The 22,019-nt window shown below is 48.6% G+C and overlaps 1 protein-coding gene across 3 annotated transcripts in view; it reads left to right on the top strand.

Annotated features, from left to right (window-relative positions):
• The first annotated feature begins 213 nt into the window (after positions 1 to 213).
• Positions 214 to 22,019, top strand: part of cacnb2a (calcium channel, voltage-dependent, beta 2a) — a 132,906-nt gene continuing 111,100 nt past the window's right edge. For 2 of the 3 annotated variants that reach the window (XM_020044480.3, XM_020044479.3), the window contains exons 1-2: positions 215 to 665; positions 4,017 to 4,112. In XM_020044480.3, the coding sequence (XP_019900039.2) occupies positions 588 to 665; positions 4,017 to 4,112 (174 nt within the window). In that variant the 5' untranslated portion in view covers positions 215 to 587. Of the gene's footprint in view, positions 666 to 4,016; positions 4,113 to 22,019 lie in introns of all 3 variants that reach the window. The other variant, XM_010905755.4, reaches the window with a different exon arrangement.

Here is a 22,019-nt window from a genome sequence, read left to right as displayed (position 1 = left end):
CTATATAATTCTCCATGCTACATAGAAAACCGTCAACGTGACAAAACTGTGATAAAGTAATCCTTAGAAATGTAAACTTGATACTAGCCCAACGGTAGGTTTTTCTCTGATGAAGAGAAAGGGCTTAAAATCTTTGCCTTCGCCTGGAGATGCGCGAGACCTGCTACCTGCAAGCAACTGTATGCGCACGAGGGGTAGAATGCATTCAGCGAGTCAACGTGGGAGTGAGGGGTAGAGAGAAGTCTCTAAGGGACAGAGTTGTTGAATGACATACAGTTTTGTTTTATTTTTGTAGCAAGCGGAGGAAACAAGCCCTTTAGACAGAAAAGACATTTTACACAAACTGTTTCTTCGCAAGTCGTCCCGCTAAAGGTCAGACTTCAACATTACAGCTGAGCCTGAGGAAAAGGCGAAAAAGTGACCTTACTTTCTTCCCCCACTAAAGTATTTTTCACACAACTTTCTATGAATTTGGACGTTACATTGTCTAAAGAACGTCTGCTCTAATATTGGAGGACAACAGAAGTCACACTTGACCACCGACAACTGAAAAGATTTATCTCAACAGACCGAAGGTTGTTTGTCAAATGGTCCATAATAACTCGCAAAAGACGCACTCAATTTTGGACAGACACATGGATTCGCTGGGACACCCTGGGCTACAAGTATGTATAATGGCTGTTTTTGTACATTTCCATGACTATATCGCAAATAAAACATTATTTGTTAACTAATCTAACAAAGATACTTGCAAATACCTTATTTCCATTCCTCTGTCATGGCGCCAAATGTAAGTAAACTACCCGACGTTGGAGGAGCCGGCTTTAACTATATAGGGTAGTATAACCAACATTTTTACACTTAGCTACATTTTAGCAATTTAGCACACCTTTGGATAATAAGAACGAATACTTATCGTTAAACGTTCAAAAACTATGCAACTGTTACGGCTGTTGTTAGCCTACAGAACCTGTAATTTGCATTCAAGTTAAAGTCGAATTGTCGAGTTGCGCCTGCCGGATCTTTCCCTGGTAAAATGAATTTGATCAACTGATTTATTCAGCTGTGTCTTGCTTTTATTGACACATCAGTAAATATGTTTATTCTTGCATCCTCTATTAGGCTGAAACTGAGATTTGTTTCCCAGCCATCCTTTGAAATAAATAGATGTCCTTGACCAGGTCAGTGGTCCAATGCTGGCAATATTCAAGCAATAATTAAGGCGTGGAGTGGTATTAGGCTAATATAGTTTATTTCCTAGGCACGATGCATCGTGGAGAGCCTTGACATACCGCTTAGCAGTTGTTTATTGGCCATATAGGCTACTACAAATCTTGTTAAGCCTTGTAGACAGAAATAGTTGACGAGTCATAATCTCAATAAACCCTATATAGCAGCAAAATGTCATATTGGGTGTTTTCCCATTTCACCATTCATTTGACACATTAGGAGTTTTGTCCTAATGTCGGTCTGTGTTTTGTTTAGACTTACCCCAGTTCATTGTTTTGACACGGTGTAAATATTGTCAGGACAAGGTAAAGTTCGTGAATATAGTTACACTTAAAAAATATTGTTACCTCTATTTTGCTAATATTGATAAAAGTTACCTTTTCCTATATATTTATTTACATAGCCTACGTCGGAGTAGTAACAGTGGGTTCCGGGTTGAGCTTACGCAAATCAGACCGATGTGTATTAAAAAAAATCCACCATGGAAGAAATGAATGGTGAAATGCAAGAGATGCTGTCATGTATTGGCATGACCAATCACGGGAACAACGTGAGGTATGAGAAGGTTATCAGGTAAGTTATATTACAACCTTTACTTCAGAGTCTGCATGATTTAATTCGATATCTTAGTGAAGATGTAACAGAAGCTTTTTTGAGTTTTGCAGCTAGGTTTTATGGGGAATATGACTCATCAATCAATTGCTTAAAGCTAAATTCCTAATTTGCTTCCACCTTGTGGAAGTTAGATTGATTACACCAATGAATGATACAAAAGCATTCTTTCTGCTTCGTTCGATCAGTTTACAAAAGTTATAAATGGGATACTTTGGGATATTAAATAATATAATGAAGTTATTTAGATTATTCCCCACACGAATCAGTATTGTTTTCTAACTCTTTTGTAACCAAGAAGAATGAGTGACCAAGGGACTTCTGTTGACCAATTAAAAAGCATTTTAGAATGTAGTTTTTTGTGCACTTGTTATTATTTATGGTGGGTAAATGTAAACATTTCATAGTAATATAACTTTTTAAGTATTGTGACTTTAGGGCACCTGCAAATATTTATATTAAAACATTCTATTCTCTCACTTTCACAATACTCAGCCTATAATACTTTTGATTGTAAAGTATTATACAATTATTCTGAGTTTCACAATACTCAGCCTATAATAATAATCAATACTATTATAGGTTGAATATTGTGAAACTCAGCCAATACTATTATAGGCTGAGTATAGCCTGTGTTTCACAATACTCTTCCTATAAGTATTGGTTTTAAAATAATGAAATACAAAATGTCCAATATGATGTGTTGCATTATTTCCACTTGCCGTCATTTTTAAATATACTGAATTCAAAATGTACAATGACTTCTCTGTAAAGTAGCAAATTAAGGAATTATTTAAATCTTTGAAATACATAATGCAAAATTACATATTTACAATCCTGCAAATACATTTTTCCCATAATGACCTGTAGTGTATGCCAGAACAATTGGGAAATTATATTAATACTAATATTGTTGCTTCAAAAAATAGTTGTTTAAAAAGTGATCACCTGTCTCATCTTGAGAGGATAACAGCACAAAGTATGTCTCTCAAATATTTTATGAGTTAGAGAACACACTGGGAAGGAGACTTTAGATCATTCCTCTATACAGATCCTTCAGATCCTTGTTGTCCTTTGCTTTTATGGACTGCCTCAATTTAAATCAAATATTTTCAGTATAAGGATCCACAAAAACTTTCACTGGACAAAAAATTATAATATTGCCATTGCTAACTTAGAAATAGGTTTTCCCCAATGTTCTCTAAAGCATGAAACATGAAATTATTTTTGTACAATTGACACATTCAAATTCGGCTAACAGATTCTGAAGATTATATTGATGACACATTTTGCGGTGTATTGTGATTGTGTTCAGAGTGTTATAACCACTTCAGGAAGAGGTCAGGTTCAGATTGTGTGCAGGTTTCCCCACAGTTTAGACACAAACTACTGAAAGTGCATACAGTGGGTTATGTCATCAGCATTCTGCCTACAAGTCTATAAAAAAAAACGTGTTGAAAAAAAAAGTGTTGAACGAAATACACTAGGGGTCCTGATTAAAATTGACTGGTTTGCAAGAGAAACAATTAAAAGCGTTGTGCTTTGTTGATAGGGCCACAACTATTCAAACCTCTAACTAATTCTCTGATTTGACTGAATTACAACGTGTTCATAGACATTTGTATCTTTTTAACACAAACTCAAAATTAGTTATGTCATGGTTTTATGTTGTTAAATATTTGTAAGTAATATTAAAGACTAAAATATGTTGCGCCTTTATTGTCTCTGCATACTGAGTGCCTGCAGTGGGTATGTTGGGGTATTTTATATCTCAGTAAATATAAATACATAAGGGTCACCAACAGAACAGCGTTCTTTTTATATTCAGCATTTGCGTCCTGGGGGAAGGATCTGGAAGAATAAAAAACGATTTGGGATGATTTGGTGTTTTCCGTTGCTACTAGCAACACTAGCAATTCATCCCTGTAATACAGCATTGTTTTTCCAAAGATCATGTTATATCACGGTACATCATCTACATATTATATAAGCCCCATGCAAGCGATCATTATAGCATTTCAAATTCCATTCAATGCCACCAGAATATTTGCTAATAACACAGCATCTACATATTTGCTGTCACCTATTTTCAATGTCATTGTTATCCAGGTCCTACTGTGTTCACTACTCATAACGGTTCTTTCAAATTCTTTATATGTCTTCTCCCTCTACTGAAGTCACATGGAAAAGGAGCGAGAAGAAAAGGACGGTTCAAAGGGTCTGGTGGCAGCACCTCTTCGGATACAACAACCAACAGCTTTGTGCGACAGGTAAGGGGAGGTGCATTGCACTGTTCTCTTTGAAGGGAAGACATAATAATAACTAACTACTATATAATTGTCCTTCAGACACTTATGACATCCTGTCTGCACAGGATGTTTTAAGCCTATATTTAGAACATTCTACAGTCACAGGACAGTTGGTTCAGACTGGTGTACAAGCAAAAAATGCTAAGTCATGGATATAAATCACTGCATGTTGCAGTGAAAGTCCCCGTTGTAAACAGTGCTTGGGTAAAGTCTGCTAACGATCTCTGTGAACTGCAGGCACCGGTGGCTCTGTAGCCTTGCAGTCAAAGAGCTTGAGTGCGGTTAATGCCACTGTGGCCTGTTATAAAGCAGACCATCTGAGGTAAATATTGTGCGTGTATCTGCTCTAAAGGTGTCTGGTTTTTGTTGAGTGGCAAACCTGCAGGGATGTTTTAGGGATGGGCGCCTTCGCCGAAATGTTTCTGCCTTTTTTGGAGGAGACACAGATTGCCTTGTGTTTGGCACCAGGCACCGAAGGACTGGGGTGAAACCCAGAGTGGGACTGAAAACAATGTGGCACATTGCAGAATTGCACTCTGTTTTCTTTCAGACCACAGAGAAGGTGTTTGAGTTGAGGCTTTGGGAAGTTTGCATTTTGCCTTCACTGTGTGTTTGTTGCGGTGCTGGCTGATCCTCGAGGAGCTGCGCAGTGAATTCGGGGTGGTGCCCCATTTTCCTCAAATCCACACGAGGATTGATCCTGCTAAGGCGTCACACATCCATTCCCACAGTCCTCCTGGGTATGCCAACGGGCTCATTAGGCCACTCCCCTCCGACTGACTGCTGTCATCCCCATGGCTCTGAGTCATCGTGGCTAAAGCTGATTCAACTTTGAGCAGCTACAATAGCTAAAGTCTGAGGAACAATGTACGAGCGGGAAGTAAGGATATGGAAGCGGGAAAAAAGAGAAAAATAGAAGGGGGGGTAGAGGGAGTACGATGAAGACATAATTAGGGTGGTCTCACAGTACAATAGTATAAAGATCTACAGTACTTCAGAGACAAGGGGAGGGTTATACCGGGGTCAGACAGGCAATGTGAAGAGCAGACATAGTATCCCCTTTTAGATGTTAGCTGGGAGAAGACCCCAGCAATAACAGACTTTCCAGGAACTCTTGTGAGCTAACGTAACGTATGAAGCTGCTGCATTTTAAAACTTGAAACTAACACCATACTGGGAACTGGGTTTGAAAATATAAAGACTGTTGTTTCACTGCCGGGCTATTTGTCAAGATGTCAGATTCTTTTCATCATATCACAATATAACCTCTTTGTTATAGGGTATGTTACCATGCAAAGCCACGTATGTATGTATGTATGTATGTACTGTATATTCTTATGCAAAATAGATATATATTTTTTAAGGCTTATTAGACCGCAGTTGAGATACAGCTGCAGATTTGTTATATGAAGTGACCATCTCCCAAAGTTTTCATCAGGGATTTTAATCTTGGGTTTTGCCTATTCCTTCCAAAAAGCATATCATTTGTTGGATGCACCCCGGGTCTCACTTTGGTCAACGCCTTGTACACGTCTCACTTCTCTCTCAAACACTGTTACTGTTGGCATGGTGACTGAGGACTCCCAGAATGATGTGGGCGAGTGTTCAGAGTGTTCAGTACATGGGAGGCTCATCAAGGTTACTGTTCGATTGATTCATTACAGCTCCCACATCACTTGTTCCAGCAGTCAACAGCAGATAAAAAAAATCTTACTTTAGTCATTCTTTCAAGGAGAGAGGACAAAGAGAGTGAGCGATAGAAGACAGACTGGATGGGAACATTGAGAGAAAGAAGATCTCTTCCTGCTGATCGGGGGTTAAAGCCTGGTGATGGCAGGCATTGTGAGTGCTGGTGGTCCAGATCTCTCTCTCATCAAGCAGTAGAAATAATAGTGGTGATGGGGTCTGCTTTCACTCAACTCTCGTTTTCTCTTTCAAAATTATCCCCTTGACCCGAACCAGTCAGGCCTGAAGGCGGCTCACTCAGCTGAGACTGGCCTCTTCCGTGGCTCTCTGTTCTACGCAAGCTGACTCTCACTCTGCTGTTCACATCCTCCTAGATCTCCCCATTACATTTGACACTGTGAGCCGTCCAATCCTCCTCTTCGTCCTCTCAGGGAAGGGGCCTTCCAGGCTCTGCCCACTCCTGGAATGTATCCTAACTGACAGGTGGCTCCTATCAGTTGGCATTCAGAGGATCTGTTCCGGACCCTGCCCTGTTTTCTCTGTGCAAGTCACTTGGCTCTGTCATGTACTCGTGTGTTCTCTTATAACATTTCTATGTGGATGATACTCAACTACCTTACCTACCAGACATCTCAGCTTGAGATTTGGCCCACCACCTCAAGCTAAATCTTTGTTAAACAGAACTACTCTTCCAATAGAGGAATGCCTGTCCTCTCCAGCACCATTCCGTCATGGTTGACAACTTCATGTTGGCCTCTTCACAGAGTGCCAAGAACCTTAGTGTGACCTCAGACAGCACCCGATTGTTCTCCGTCAACATAAAAGCAGTGACTCGCTTCTCCTGATTTAATACCCTACAACAGGCATCTCCAAGCCTCTTCCTGGTTTTTTCCCCCCTTGAACCCCAGTTGTGAGTGACCCAATTAAGCTGCCATGCAGGTCATTTTTAAAATCAGGTGTGTTACTTCAGGGTTGAAGAAAGATCCTGCAGGACGGTAGCTTACCAGGAACAGGGTCAGGCAGCCGTTGTTTACAACATTCACAGTACAAACTTCCTTCTCACAGGAATAGTAAGTAACTCAGGCACTTCTTGTGTCCTGTCTAAACTACTGCATCGCTCTAATGGCCGGGCTCACTGCCTGTGTAAAACCTTTCTATGTTCTCCCATGTCACCCTGATGGTATCTTTAATGGAATCATTCTCAGGATGCATCCCAGACAGCCTCCTCACTCGTACAGATTGCGCTGTTCTTAACCAGAGCCCGTAATAAAAGAGGGCTCCATATAGGGAATAGGATGTCTTTTAGTATACGTTCTCAAAGCTGCCAAACCTTTTGTGGGATTTATCAGATGGCCGTACACGTGTCCAGAGGCTCAATGTGCTCTGGATGTATATTTATTGAATAACATGATAATGCTGATCAAATGCATCCCGAACATCCATAAATGTACACGTTTCTAATGCCCAGCATGCACTGCTGGAGTTTTTGCCGTATGACTTCAGTGGTAGGTCTTTGCATTGACTCAAGAGGCATTTTACACCAACCTGGCTTTACAGCATCTGTCATTTCTCAAACTCTGGTTTACATAACGGCCATAGAATTATGTCATATCTCCAGCTGCTCCTTCCCACTCGGCTGTGTTTATATGAAAGGTCTCACTTGGCTTCCCACTCTCGCTCGCTCGCTCTCTCGCTCGCTCGCTCTCTCTCTCTCTCTCTCTCTCTCTCTCTCTCTGTTTCACTCTCTCGCCCACCACCTCTTGTTTGTTCTCCACATGTTGTACGTCAGGTTTTCGCTGGTGATGTATTGAATCAGATAAAACCTCAATGCGCTGCATCCCAAATCATATCCTATTCTTTTAAGTACACAAATCTCACCCTATATAAAGCATTATGGTCCCCTGATCTAAAGTAGTGCACTATATTCTATGTAGGGAGTAGGATTCCATTTGGGATGCTCGGTGGAGGAAGGGGTATTTGGGGTGTCTGAAGGGCAGCAGGGCGTGGGGGGCCTGGAGGACAGGAAAACCCTTTTCATTCTCCTAATTACCAACTGTTCTTTTTCTCTTTTCATCCTCCAGATTAGGTTTTTCTCCCTTTTAAAAGCAGGAAGGGATTACGTAAGCAACGTATCGGCTTCTGTTAATTATCAGATCTGGCAAGCCCTAGGGGGGTTTTAACTGATTCCAGAGACACAGAGCTGTAACGTAGTCCCCTCTGTCCTGGCCAGGTCACTGACAACCTTAAAGTAGGGGAGCTCTACAGACATTGTTTAGGGATACAACCTTAAGTATACAGAATGTGTCAAAATGTCCAATGTGCCTGTTTTTTAATGTAATTTTATCTGTTGCTGTGTGCTGAATGCAGACTCAGCGCTGCACCCGGTTGTTCGGGCTGGCCAACGGAGTCAAGATTCAGTCGGGCGCTTCTCAGTCTCATCTAGAATTTACTTTAATTTACCGCACACAGAATCCTGGGAAGACTGACTTCCTCAACCTCAAAGATCCTGGGAACACTGTCTCCAAAACCCTGCAGGATCCTGGGAACACTGTCTCCAAAGTAGACAAAGGTCATACACACAGAAGAAATAACACTACATCTCCTTGACTTAACGTTACTGACACTTCACGACTACACATCACTGTGGGCATGTAGATCGAAATGTGCCAGAGTCTGGCAATAAACAGGCAGAATGAACGCACTCTTACCCATGTCTTCACAAGTCTGACAGTGACTAGTCATTACTAATAGGTTACCCTGAACATGGCTCCACATACCGTATGGTTATAGTACAACTGGGTCAAGTTATTATCCTTTCGGTTATTAACCTCTATTACATATCATACAACCGCAGAGGGAGAAGGCGCTCAGGCCTGCCCTTTCCTTCTAACAAATTCCTGTGGGGTCATTCCGACCCAAGCTCATGACAAGTGCTTAACATGTTAGAGGATAAATTATAACAAGCTCTTTTATTTCCTTTTATTTTAACAGTTCTCATCTGTTTGACAAACCCAGGCAACTGACTCAGTCATGATGCTTGTAGATGCTACTTGGGGGATACTTATCTTTGTTCATAACAACAGATTAGCCATTGCACTTGGTTACTAAACAAATGGTTCAGGGAAGAACAGAAACTGGAAAGCTGGTAAGCTTTTTGCACTGGTCTCGATCAGCTTGAGCTATGGGCACAGAGCTGCAATACTGCCATCATGTGGCATGAAATGAATAGGCATTTACCTCTCATTCATGACTGAGCTAATGATCGATAGTTACTGTAGTATATGTTTTGAAAATCCCTATTGCCAGATCTTTGTTTTATGTAGGCTAAGGAGGGGGTTCAAATGTATATTGTGAAATTCATTAAAATGCTGTCATGTTAACATATTTAAAATGCATACCTACATTTCACTTAGCATTTGGATTCCACGTATTTAACCAAGAAACAAAAGAAAGCTACTACCATTTTCATTCAGACTACCTGAACTACATCTCCTGTTGTGTGTCTTTGGCCAGCTTGCATTTCTGAAATAATTTAGATTGGTTTTGTATTTTAAAAATGTGCTGGGTGATGACCTTCAGTAAAAAAAGTCCAGTGCAATATAGTTAAGAAATGAGGCAACGCTAAGGGGTGTTGTATGTAGTGAATACATGGATACAGCACTTAGCTCTGGTATAATGACAATATATCACAACCTCCTGAGGTGCTTTATTGCTTTTATGAACCGGTTACCAACATAATTAGAGCCTTGGTACATGTATACAGTCTGATATATCACAGCTATCAGCCAATCAGAATTCAGGATTAAGTTTATAAGTAAGCAGTAAGGCATGAGGGGCTGTGGTACGTGGCCAATATTGCACGATGCATCCTTTCATCTCCCTACTAATTTTTATATTTGTAGGAGGATGAATGATAATACTGAGGTAAGTTATGCACATTAAGCTTCACTTAAGTCCCAAACAGTTTCTCACCCTTTTAGGGAAATATATCCAGGAGCGACCATGTTTTGTTTACCAAAGTGCTCAAATAAGATGGATCCTCGATATCCTAATAGGGCTGTGTCCCAAATGCTACCCTATCCCCTGTACTGTAAATAGAGATAAATAGATGACTCTGGCCTCCTGGTGCGACCTCCATGGATCAGACTTGTTTGCCCAGCACATCCCACAGAAGCTCGATTGGATTGAGATCTGGGGAATTTGGACTCACCTTGAACTCGTTGTTGTGTTCCTCAAACCATTCATGAACACTTTTTGCTTTGTGGCAGGGCACATTATCCTGCTGAACGAGGCCAATGCCATCAGGGAATACCATTGCCATGAAAGGGTGTACATGGTCTGCAACAATGCTCAGGTAGGTGGTATGTGTCAAAGTAACATCCACATGAATGGCAGGACCCAAGGTTTCCCAGCAGAACATTACCAAAAGCATCACACTGCCTCGGCTGGCTTGCCTTCTTCCTATAGTGCATCCTGGTGCCATGTGTTCTCCAGGTAAGCTACGCCCATCCACGTGATGTAAAAGAAACCGTGATTCATCAGACCACGCCACCTTCTTCCATTGCTCCGTGGTCCAGTTCTGATGCGCCCATTGTAGGCACTTTCGGCAGTGGACAGGGGTCAGCATGGGCACCCTGACTGGTCTGCGGCTATGCAGCCCCATATGCAACAAACTGCGATGCACTGTGTGTTCTGACACCTTTCTATCAGTACCAGCATTGACTTTTTCAGCAATTTGAGCTACAGTAGCTCGTCTGTTGGATAGGACCACACGGGCCAGTCATCGCTTCCCACATGCATCAGTGAGCCTTGGCTCCCCATGACCCTGTTGCCAGTTCACCGCTTTTCCTTCCTTGGACCACTTTTGATAGGTACTGACCACTGCAGACCAGGAACACCCCACAAGGGCTGAAGTTTTGGAGATGCTCTGACCCAGTTGTCTATCCCTCATAATTTTGGCCCTTTTGGCACCTTTGAGGAGAGAATGTTCACTTGCTGCCTAATATATCCCACCCACTGACAGGTGCCATGATAATGAGATTAGCAGTGTTATTCACCTCACCTGTCAGTGGTCATTATGTTATGGCTGATCGGTGTATCAAAGTCTTAAAAGCACAATGATTGTCTAAATATCACGATTCACTATATTAATACATTATCAGCCAGCATTCACAATAACAAGACCAAACCCTTTATTAGTTCAGCCACAACTTTCTGAAAGCTTTCTATTTTGTATGGGCATAGCCATTGAGGACTTATACCATTTTATTGTGAACTGGGTGGGACCTTATTAGGTTAAGCGAGAATTATGTGGTTTCGTCCGGGTCATCCCTAGGGTACAGCCAATTAATTAGGCTTGTAAGCAAATGTGGCATAACAGGTAGCAGAAAATTGCCAACATCGGCTTTTATATATCTGTTCAAAAAACACACACCAGGTGGCAGTCAACAGTTAGTGTATGTTTGCCATGTGGAAGTAATATGTAATGTAATAGTCAACGGGAATGTTCTTAAAAACTGAGATGGCCTCAATGGCAATACCAGTTAATTCGGTGCCATAATTGGACTGATACATTAAAGACTTGGGTGCCATTTGGGAAACATTCCTCTTGTCATGAGGAGGTATCCAAGAAAAATATCTATACAGACAGGCCCATCTTTCTCCTCACGCTCCCTCTGCCTCTGATTGAACCAGACTGTCAGCCGGACCGACAGTGGAGATTTTCTAGGGGGTGATTTGTTCATCTACTCGGGAATAAACCCTTGACTGAAGGCTGGATCTTTAGTTCACTTTGTTTTTCATTTTCAAGCATGTAAAGAAGGACTGATTTAGACACCAGGTGGGTGCAATTACTAAAGAGGTAGAACAGAAACAGCAGTTTTATTGAATACCCCTGCTCAAGATAGTATTTAGTTCAATAATGCATTTGAGCTCAGAAGCCCACCACTTTAAATAACCAGTTTTGGGAAAGATCTTTTTTTTTTTACTGCTTGACTAACAAGGAGCAAACAACAGTAGTGTTGGATTTCAGTAGCTAGAAAAAACTCCCTAAGAAGGCCGAATTTTGGGAAGAAACCTAGAGAGGACCCAGGCTGAGAGGGGTGACAAGTCCTCTTCTGGCTGTGCCGGGTGAGATATTAAGAGTCCAATTGGAATAATTTATACATTTCTCTGGGCTAAATTCAGAGTCTATTTGATTTTAGACTAGTATGACCAGGTGGACAAGGACAGGGACAGCAACGGGCCCCCCAAACCAGGTACTCCGCAGGTGTGGACCAGGACCTCATGTCCTCCTAAAATGTTTAACTGGAGGAGACAAAGTTATAAAGTGCATTCCTCATATCCCCCAGCACAATAATATAGCAGCATAACACCTTGAAACTGAGACGGGGGGGTCCAGCGACACTGTGGCCCTACCCGGGGGAGGCCCCGGACAGGGCCCAACAGGCAGGAAATCAATCCACCCACATTGCCAGGCATCAACCAAAGGGACACCCACCAACCGCAACCCCTCTGAATGAGGACTGAGTATTGCCAGCAGTGTACAGCCCAATTGCACAAGTGCACAACAGAGAGTCAACAACAAGCCAGTGACTCTTCCCCCGAAAGGCATTGGAGGGACGGCATCCCAGTGGTGACGAGAGCCCACCTGGCAAGACAGCAGGGTGGACAGTATCAAGCCTACTGGTCACCTTCATGCCCCCGGGCCAGGCTACACCTAATTATAAACCGTGCTGTAGAGATGAGTTTTTAGTAGACACTTGAAAGTTTGCACTGAGTTTGCATTTCTAACCTTAATTGGCAGATCATTCCACAGTAGTGGAGTTCTATGAGAAAAGGCCCTGCCTCCGGTTTGTTTAGAAATTCTAGGTACAATTAAAAGGCCTGCATCTTGCGATCGTAGATTACGTGTAGGTATGTATGGCTGGATCATTTCAGCAAGGTAAGTAGGAGCAAGTCCATGTATTGATTTATAGGTTAACAGTAAAACCTTTAAATCAGCCTTAACCCTAATAGGCAGCCAGTGTAAAGACGCTAGGACAGGAGTAATGTGTAATGTAACATTTTTTTGTTCTAGTTATGATTCTAGCAGCCATGTGCAGCACTAATTGAAGTTTCTTTATTAATTTGTCTGGATAACCAGAGAGAAGAGCATTGCAGTAATCTAGTCTATAAGTAATGAAAGCATGGATGAATTTTTCTGCATCAGTTTTTGATAGAAAGCTTCTAATTTTTGCAATGTTTCGAAGATGAAAATAAGCAACTCTTGAGACATTTTATATGTTCTTCAAAGGAGAGGTCAGGGTCAAGGGTAACGGCAAGGTTTTTTACCTGTTTTTTTGTTACAAGTGGCATAATAGTGGTTTGGGTACAAATGGCAATTTCAAAATGGCATTCAAGATGTACAAAGATTAAGGTAGCATGTGCACCCAGGATGCAGAAATAGCATCTCTAAGGTCCTCGAGGTAGACGTGTGTGTGTGTGAAACAACTGTAAGAATGCAAGCACAATGGCAATTTTAAATGTGCAAAGAGGCAAATGTCACGTCCTGGCTGTGCCCCTAGCCATCTCTGCGCTGGGCTCGGGGCATAGCCAGGACAGGACAGGAGGTAGCCTTTAGCCACCTCTACTCCTTTTTTTGGTTTCCCCAATTGGAGGCAGGTGTTAGTCATTGCCTCCAATTGGGGACCCTATTTAAGTTTAGTTTGTAGGCCCCAAGGCGTGGTTCATTTTGGTTTTGTTTATCCTGTGTAAGGAATACCCACGTCACTGGTTGCTGCTTTTTGTTTTGTTGGAGTCCTGCATTCTTTATTTTGTATTAAATGGATTACCTTACCTACCTCTACTCTGCGCCTGTGTCCTCTTCATCCCACAACCGTGACAGAATGAACCACCACCAAGAGACACAGCAGAAATGGACGGTAGGGGAACTCCTCGGTTGGCCGGACAGCGACACCGAGGAGGAGGAGAACCCCTACTGTCCTCTGCGGCACACCGGGCCTCCACAGCATCCACCCCGGAGGAGACGTCGACGGAAGCGACGTAAGCAAACCTCCGTGTGTCCGCCCCAAGAATTTCTTGGCGGGGTGCTGTGGGGGCAGGCGGAATGGAAGGACGCGGCCGTGCCACCCGTGCTCACGTGTGGGGTAGTCCAGGTGCCCCAGCCCTGCCCGGTGCCAGCTCCTAGGCGTCGGGCAACAACGCCGGGGGGGCCTATGAGGGCTTTCCCTGATGTTGGGAGATGTGAGGACTGGTGGGGCTATCGGGACCCGCCGTACCGGTTCTCGCAGCCAGCGCCCCCTGCTGCCCGGGAGCCGCAGCCGGCGCCGCCAGCGCCCCACACTGCCCGGGAGCCGCAGCCAGCGCCCCCCGCTGCCCGGGAGCCGCAGCCAGCGCCCCCCGCTGCCCGGGAGCCGCAGCCAGCGCCCCCCGCTGCCCGGGAGCCGCAGCCTGCGCCCCCCGCTGCCCGGAAGCCGCAGCCTGCGCCCCCCGCTGCCCGGAAGCCGCAGCCTGCGCCCCCCGCTGCCCGGAAGCCGCAGCCAGCGCTCCCCGCTCCCTGGGAGCCGCAGCCAGCGCCGCCAGCGCCCCCCGCTGCCTGGGAGCCGCAGCCAGCGCCCCCCGCTGCCTGGGAGCCGCAGCCAGCGCCCCCTGCTGCCCGGGAGCCGCAGCCAGCGCTCCCCGCTCCCTGGGAGCCGCAGCCAGCGCCGCCAGCAACCCCTGCTGCTTGGGAGCCGCAGCCAGCGTCCCCCGCTGCTTGGGAGCTGCAGCCAGCGTCCCCCGCTGCCTGGGAGCCGCAGCCAGCGCCGCCAGCGCCCCCTGCTGCCCGGGAGCCGCAGCCAGCGCCCCCCGCTGTCTGGGAGCCGCAGCCAGCCGCCAGCTCCTCCCGCTGCCCAGTGGCCGCAGCCGCCAGCTCCTCCCGCTGCCCAGTGGCCGCAGCCGCCAGCTCCTCCCGCTGCCCAGTGGCCTCCGCCGCCAGCTCCTCCCGCTGCCCAGTGGCCTCCGCCGCCAGCTCCACCCGCTGCCCAGTGGCCTCAGCCGCCAGCTCCACCCGCTGCCCAGTGGCCTCAGCCGCCAGCTCCACCCGCTGCCCAGTGGCCTCAGCCGCCAGCTCCTCCCGCTGCCCAGTGGCCTCAGCCGCCAGCTCCTCCCGCTGCCCAGTGGCCTCAGCCGCCAGCTCCACCCGCTGCCCAGTGGCCTCAGCCGCCAGCTCCACCCGCTGCCCAGTGGCCTCAGCCGCCAGCTCCTCCCGCTGCCCAGTGGCCTCAGCCGCCAGCTCCACCCGCTGCCCAGTGGCCTCAGCCGCCAGCTCCTCCCGCTGCCCAGTGGCCTCAGCCGCCAGCTCCTCCCGCGGCCCTGTTTTCGCCGCCGCCAGGACCCGCCGTGGACTGGCCGCCGCCCGGGCCCGCGGATGACTGGCCGCCGCCGCCCGGGCCCGCGGATGACTGGCCGCCGCCGCCCGGGCCCGCGGATGACTGGCCGCCGCCGCCCGGGCCCGCGGATGACTGTCCGCCGCCGCCCGGGCCCGCGGATGACTGGCCGCCGCCGCCCGGGTCCGCGGATGACTGGTCGCCGCCGCCCGGGCCCGCGGATGACTGGCCGCCGCCGCCGCCCGGGCCCGCGGATGACTGGCCGCCGCCGCCCGAGCCAGCGGTTGACTGGCCGCCCGAGGCCGCGGATGACTGGCCGCCGCCGCACGAGGCCGCGGATGACTGGCCGCCGCCCGAGCCCGCGGTGGACTGGCCGCCTTGTCCCGCAGCGCCTTCACCTGCCCAGGAGCCCCCGCATCGTCCTACGGCGCCCTCGCCTGTCCCGGCCTCAGCGGCGCCCTCGCCTGTCCCGGCTCTCCCTGACCCTCCGCCGGCTCTCCCTGACCCTCCGCCGGCTTCCCTGTATCCGGCTCCTTCGCCGGCTCTCCCACAGGGTTCTGACCCTCCGCCGGCTCCCCCGGCTCCTGCTCCTCCACCGGCTCCTATTCCCCCGCCGGCTCCCCCGTCTCCTGCTCCTCCGCCGGCTCCTGCTCCCCCGCCGGCCGTCAACCCTCCGCCGGCTCCCCCGGCTCCTGCTCCTCCGCCGGCTGCCGACCTGCTGCCGGCTCCTATTCCTCCGCCGGCTCCCCTGTCTCCTATGCCTCCGCCGGCTCCCCCGGCTCCTACTCCTCCGCCGGCTCTTCCGCCGGCTCCGGACCCTCCGCCGGCTCCCCCGGCTCCTGCTCCTCCGCCGGCAGCCGACCTGCCGCCGGCTCCTATTCCTCCGCCGGCTCCCCCGGCTCCTACTCCTCCACCGGCTCTCCCGCCGGCTCCGGACCCTCCGCCAGCTCCTCCCGCTGCCCAGTGGCCGCAGCCGCCAGCTCCACCCGCTGCCCAGTGGCCTCAGCAGCCAGCTCCTCCCGCTGCCCAGTGGCCTCAGCCGCCAGCTCCTCCCGCTGCCCAGTGGCCTCAGCCGCCAGCTCCACCCGCTGCCCAGTGGCCTCAGCCGCCAGCTCCACCCGCTGCCCAGTGGCCTCAGCCGCCAGCTCCTCCCGCTGCCCAGTGGCCTCAGCCGCCAGCTCCACCCGCTGCCCAGTGGCCTCAGCCGCCAGCTCCTCCCGCTGCCCAGTGGCCTCAGCCGCCAGCTCCTCCCGCGGCCCTGTTTTCGCCGCCGCCAGGACCCGCCGTGGACTGGCCGCCGCCCGGGCCCGCGGATGACTGGCCGCCGCCGCCCGGGCCCGCGGATGACTGGCCGCCGCCGCCCGGGCCCGCGGATGACTGGCCGCCGCCGCCCGGGCCCGCGGATGACTGTCCGCCGCCGCCCGGGCCCGCGGATGACTGGCCGCCGCCGCCCGGGTCCGCGGATGACTGGTCGCCGCCGCCCGGGCCCGCGGATGACTGGCCGCCGCCGCCGCCCGGGCCCGCGGATGACTGGCCGCCGCCGCCCGAGCCAGCGGTTGACTGGCCGCCCGAGGCCGCGGATGACTGGCCGCCGCCGCACGAGGCCGCGGATGACTGGCCGCCGCCCGAGCCCGCGGTGGACTGGCCGCCTTGTCCCGCAGCGCCTTCACCTGCCCAGGAGCCCCCGCATCGTCCTACGGCGCCCTCGCCTGTCCCGGCCTCAGCGGCGCCCTCGCCTGTCCCGGCTCTCCCTGACCCTCCGCCGGCTCTCCCTGACCCTCCGCCGGCTTCCCTGTATCCGGCTCCTTCGCCGGCTCTCCCACAGGGTTCTGACCCTCCGCCGGCTCCCCCGGCTCCTGCTCCTCCACCGGCTCCTATTCCCCCGCCGGCTCCCCCGTCTCCTGCTCCTCCGCCGGCTCCTGCTCCCCCGCCGGCCGTCAACCCTCCGCCGGCTCCCCCGGCTCCTGCTCCTCCGCCGGCTGCCGACCTGCTGCCGGCTCCTATTCCTCCGCCGGCTCCCCTGTCTCCTATGCCTCCGCCGGCTCCCCCGGCTCCTACTCCTCCGCCGGCTCTTCCGCCGGCTCCGGACCCTCCGCCGGCTCCCCCGGCTCCTGCTCCTCCGCCGGCAGCCGACCTGCCGCCGGCTCCTATTCCTCCGCCGGCTCCCCCGGCTCCTACTCCTCCACCGGCTCTCCCGCCGGCTCCGGACCCTCCGCCGGCTTCCCCGGCTCCTGCTCCTCCACCGGCTCCTATTCCCCCGCCGGCTCCCCCGTCTCCTATTCCTCTGCCTGCTCCTATTCCTCCGCCAGCTCCCCCGGCTCCTACTCCTCCGCCGGCTCTTCCGCCGGCTCCGGACCCTCCGCCGGCTCTTCCGCCGACTCTTCCGCCGGCTCCGGACCCACCGCCGGCCCTTCCGCCGGCTCCGGACCCTCCGCCGGCTCCCCCGGCTCCTGCTCCTCCACCGGCTCCTGCTCCTCCGCCGGCTCCTACTCCTCCGCCGGCTCTTCCGCCGGCTCCTGACCCTCCACCGGTTTCCCCGTCTCCTACTCCTCCGCCGGCTCTTCCGCCGGCTCCGGACCCTCCGCCGGCTCCCCCGGCTCCTGCTCCTCCACCGGCTCCTGCTCCTCCGCCGGCTCCTACTCCTCCGCCGGCTCTTCCGCCGGCTCCTGACCCTCCACCGGCTCCCCCGGCTCCTGCTCCTCCGCCGGCTGTCGACCCTCCGCCGGTTCCCCCGGCTCCTGCTTCTCCGCCGGCTGTCGACCCGCCGCCGGCTCTCCTGCCGGTTCCTGTCCCTCCGCCGGCTCTCCCGTCTCCTGACCCTCTGCCTCCCTGGCCTGTCCCTGCGGCTCCGCCTCCCCGGCCTGTGCCGGCGGCTCCGGGCGCTGAGCCTCCGCCGGTCCGGGTGTGGTCGTCCCGGTCTTGCGGTCGGGAGCCCGCGCCTTTGGGGGGGGGTACTGTCACGTCCTGGCTGTGCCCCTAGCCATCTCTGCGCTGGGCTCGGGGCATAGCCAGGACAGGACAGGAGGTAGCCTTTAGCCACCTCTACTCCTTTTTTTGGTTTCCCCAATTGGAGGCAGGTGTTAGTCATTGCCTCCAATTGGGGACCCTATTTAAGTTTAGTTTGTAGGCCCCAAGGCGTGGTTCATTTTGGTTTTGTTTATCCTGTGTAAGGAATACCCACGTCACTGGTTGCTGCTTTTTGTTTTGTTGGAGTCCTGCATTCTTTATTTTGTATTAAATGGATTACCTTACCTACCTCTACTCTGCGCCTGTGTCCTCTTCATCCCACAACCGTGACAGCAAACTGAATGTACAAGGTGTATGTGGAACTGAAAGGCATGGATGGCAGCAGTGAGGTTCCTGAGGTAGACACGTACATTTAGCAACTGAACACTTCCATTATCAGGCATAGCAAGGCAGTGTCAGAGTAGTACAAGGGAGTAGTGCAACAAGGTCCCAGAGAGACGGAGGGGGATGGTATGGTAAGTGATGGGTCACAGAGTTCTCTGGGCCACAGAGTTAAGCAGGATTACGGTAGATGGGAAGAAACCTTTCCTGAGCCTGTTGATGTGGTACCGAAGAGACCTGTATCGCCTGCCTGATGGTAGGAGGGCAAACATGTTTGTGGCATGGGTGCGAAGTGTCACTGATGATCCCGCGTGCCCTGCGGTAGCCCTGGTAAACGCACATGATTGCACTATACTGTGCTATTTATATGGACCGTAAAGCACAAAATGTGCAACAACACAAAGTTTAACATTGTAATGACATGAACTTAACAACATACATCCTAACAACATACTGTAGTTTTGCATAATAGTTTAAGTAAGCAAGCAAGCATGCAAGTTCATTTGTATAGCACAATTCATACATCATAGTAATTCAATGTGCTTTACAAAGAGAAATATATGAAAGTACAATACATAAAAACAAATACTCAAATGAAAACATCAAAACAAATTAATACAAATTAATTTATTTCAGTTGTGTACAGCATAAATGCTTAACGCAGCTTTTAAATGTTTAGTTTGGACTCTGGGCTCAACTAGCTGACCTGTGTTCATGGATCTAAGAGCCCTGCTCTGTTTATATTCTTCAAACATATCAGAAATGTATTTGGGTCCTAAAACATTCAGAGATTTATAAACTAAAAGCACCACTTTGAAATCTATTCTGTAATTGACTGGAAGCCAATGCAAAGTTTTAAGAACCGGAGTGAGGTGCTCTGTTCTCCTGTTCCTGGTTAACATTCTAGCAGCAGCATTCTGAAGGAGCTGCAGCTGTTTTACAGTCTTTTTGTGGAGTCCAGTTAAGAGGCCATTACAGTTGTCAACCCTACTAGAGATAAAAGCATGCATGAGCTTCTCTTGGTCTTTTTGGGACACCAAGCCTTTGATTCTAGCTATATTTGTTAGATGATAGAATGCTGTTTTGGTGACCTCTTTGATATGACTGTTAAATGTGAGGTCTGAGTCTATCAGAACACCAAGATTACGCACTTGATCCCTGGTTTTAACGGCCTGAGAATCCAGCTCTTTACTAATACTGGTTATTTTTTATTTGTTGCCAAATACAATAATCTCTTGGTTTAATTGTAGACAATTTTGGTTCATCCAGGTATTTATGTGCTCTATACAGTGACACAGAGATTCTATTTAGCTGTTGTCATACGTTTCGAGAGCCATATATATTTGAGTGTCATCGGCATAGCTGTGGTAGTTATTGTTGTTTCTACCCGGAGGTAGGATATAGAGATTGAACAGAAGCGGTCCGAGAACTGATCCCTGTGGAACTCTTCATGTCATAGCCACCCTATCAGATTCATGATTACCAATGGTGACAAAGTAACTCCCGCCATCTAGATGAGTTCTGAACCAATCAAGGACTGTCCCAGAGAGTCCTACCCAGTTTTCCAGCCTATCTATAAGTGTTCTATGATCTACAGTGTCAAATGCTGCACTGAGATCTAATAGAACCAGAACTGTTATTTTATCAGAATCAGTATTCAGCCGTGTATCATTTAAAACTTTAATCAGGGACGTTTCAGTACTGTGGTACGGTCGGAAACCTGACTGAAGACGCTGCTTGAGGTCACAAAATTGCTGAGTTGATTGAAGACAACCTTCTCAATGATATTGGCTATAAAAGGGAGATTTGATACAGGTCTATAATTGTTATTTATAGATACATCCAGTGTTCTCTTTTTTAATAGGGGCTTAATGGCAGCTGTTTTTAGAGACGTTGGGAAAATGCCTGATTGCAGAGAGCTATTAACTATTTGCAGGTACATTGTTAAAAAATTGTTATAAAAACGTCTGATGGGAGTGTGTCGAGACATGTGGAAGCTTTAAGATGTTGAACTGTTTCTTCTAGGGATTTTTTATCAATTGTATTAATATCCAAGTTATGTCTTGGTGGTCATGGTGACGGTACAGAGTATCTAATGAAGGCAACATGAAATGGCCCTGGCAGTATTTTCCGGCTAGTGATGTCACAGGAGTTTTCCGCTGTTTGTAGACACACCACATTTTTTCATTGTGACATATTCTGATGCATTCTTTTTATTGATGTGGGATATTGTGGGATATTCCAACATTCAAATATGTTGTATAGGCAATTTGTTCCCCCCGAACTCCAAGTTAACCCCCTTTACTTGCCAAGTTCACATACAGTCGTGAAAAGTAAGTACACCCCCTGGAATTTTTTTGGGGACATATGGATGTTGTCTCCTCTTCAAATCAATTGACAAAATCTTAACAAATTACGCTGAACATAATACATTGCAACCATTTATTAATCAACAATCCACAGAAATGCATTTTCATAGTGCAGAAACAATAAGTACACCCCTAGCTAAAATAGCTGGTGTTTCTGCTGACTTTGACTGAATTAACTTAATGAAACCAACTCTAGTAACTCTAGTCTTTCAGTCTCTTAAATCAACTGGGAGAATTTTCTTCCCACTCTTCTTTGCAGTACTGTTTGACCAGTGTCATATTTGAGGGAATTCTTACATACACCACTTCACATTGGACAGTGGAATGATGTACTTTAAATTTGGCTCATTTGCCCAATAATTATACCAATAATCTTTCTTCTGAGGGCCTCACAAATTAATTCATTCTTTTCAAATTATTTGCACGTGTGTTGGCTTAACTGATTGTAATTGTAGCAATTCTGTGATGGTAGTGGAATGCATTTCTTTTGATTTTAATTGCATAATGGTGTGATTTGTTAAATTGGGTGATCTTTATCAATGAATGTGGGAATGGAATTTCTGTCAAATATCTATGTGTGCACCCATGTAAAAAAGAAAAGAGAACTCTTTCCAAGGGGTGACAGTATACAGCTTCATAAAACATGACAACTATTCCTTGGGATTTGAAATACATTTTAACAGGCTAGGTTAGTCAAGGGGCCTAAATGCAAGATGACCAGTTGATTATCTGCCAGTGAATCTCTTTTTGCTTATGTATAGCTTAGCATTTTAAAGGTTTAGGGCCATTACGTTTATGTCTCTGAAATTTACCTTCACAACACTACTCATTTGCATGTCCCCATTCAGATAGTATAGATCGTGTTGCACGGTGGCATATCACCACCCATAGCTATTTGTCATCATGGCCACTCACTGTGTCAGGAGAGTGACTGATGATCACTTTGCTGATATAACGTGATGCAACCCCCTCATCTTCCTCCCCCCTCCTCCTTCCTCCCATTGGCACTTTAAAAGCTAGAGAAGTCTATGCCTGTAATGGCAATCCTCCATCAAAACAGTGACACCGGCCACAGAATGAAGCACTGATGTGATCTA

Source organism: Esox lucius, chromosome 21, assembly GCF_011004845.1.
Source record: "Esox lucius isolate fEsoLuc1 chromosome 21, fEsoLuc1.pri, whole genome shotgun sequence".
Taxonomy (NCBI): domain Eukaryota; kingdom Metazoa; phylum Chordata; class Actinopteri; order Esociformes; family Esocidae; genus Esox; species Esox lucius.
The sequence above is the reverse complement of the archived record's forward strand: the minus strand, read 5'-3'. Positions and strand labels throughout refer to the sequence as shown.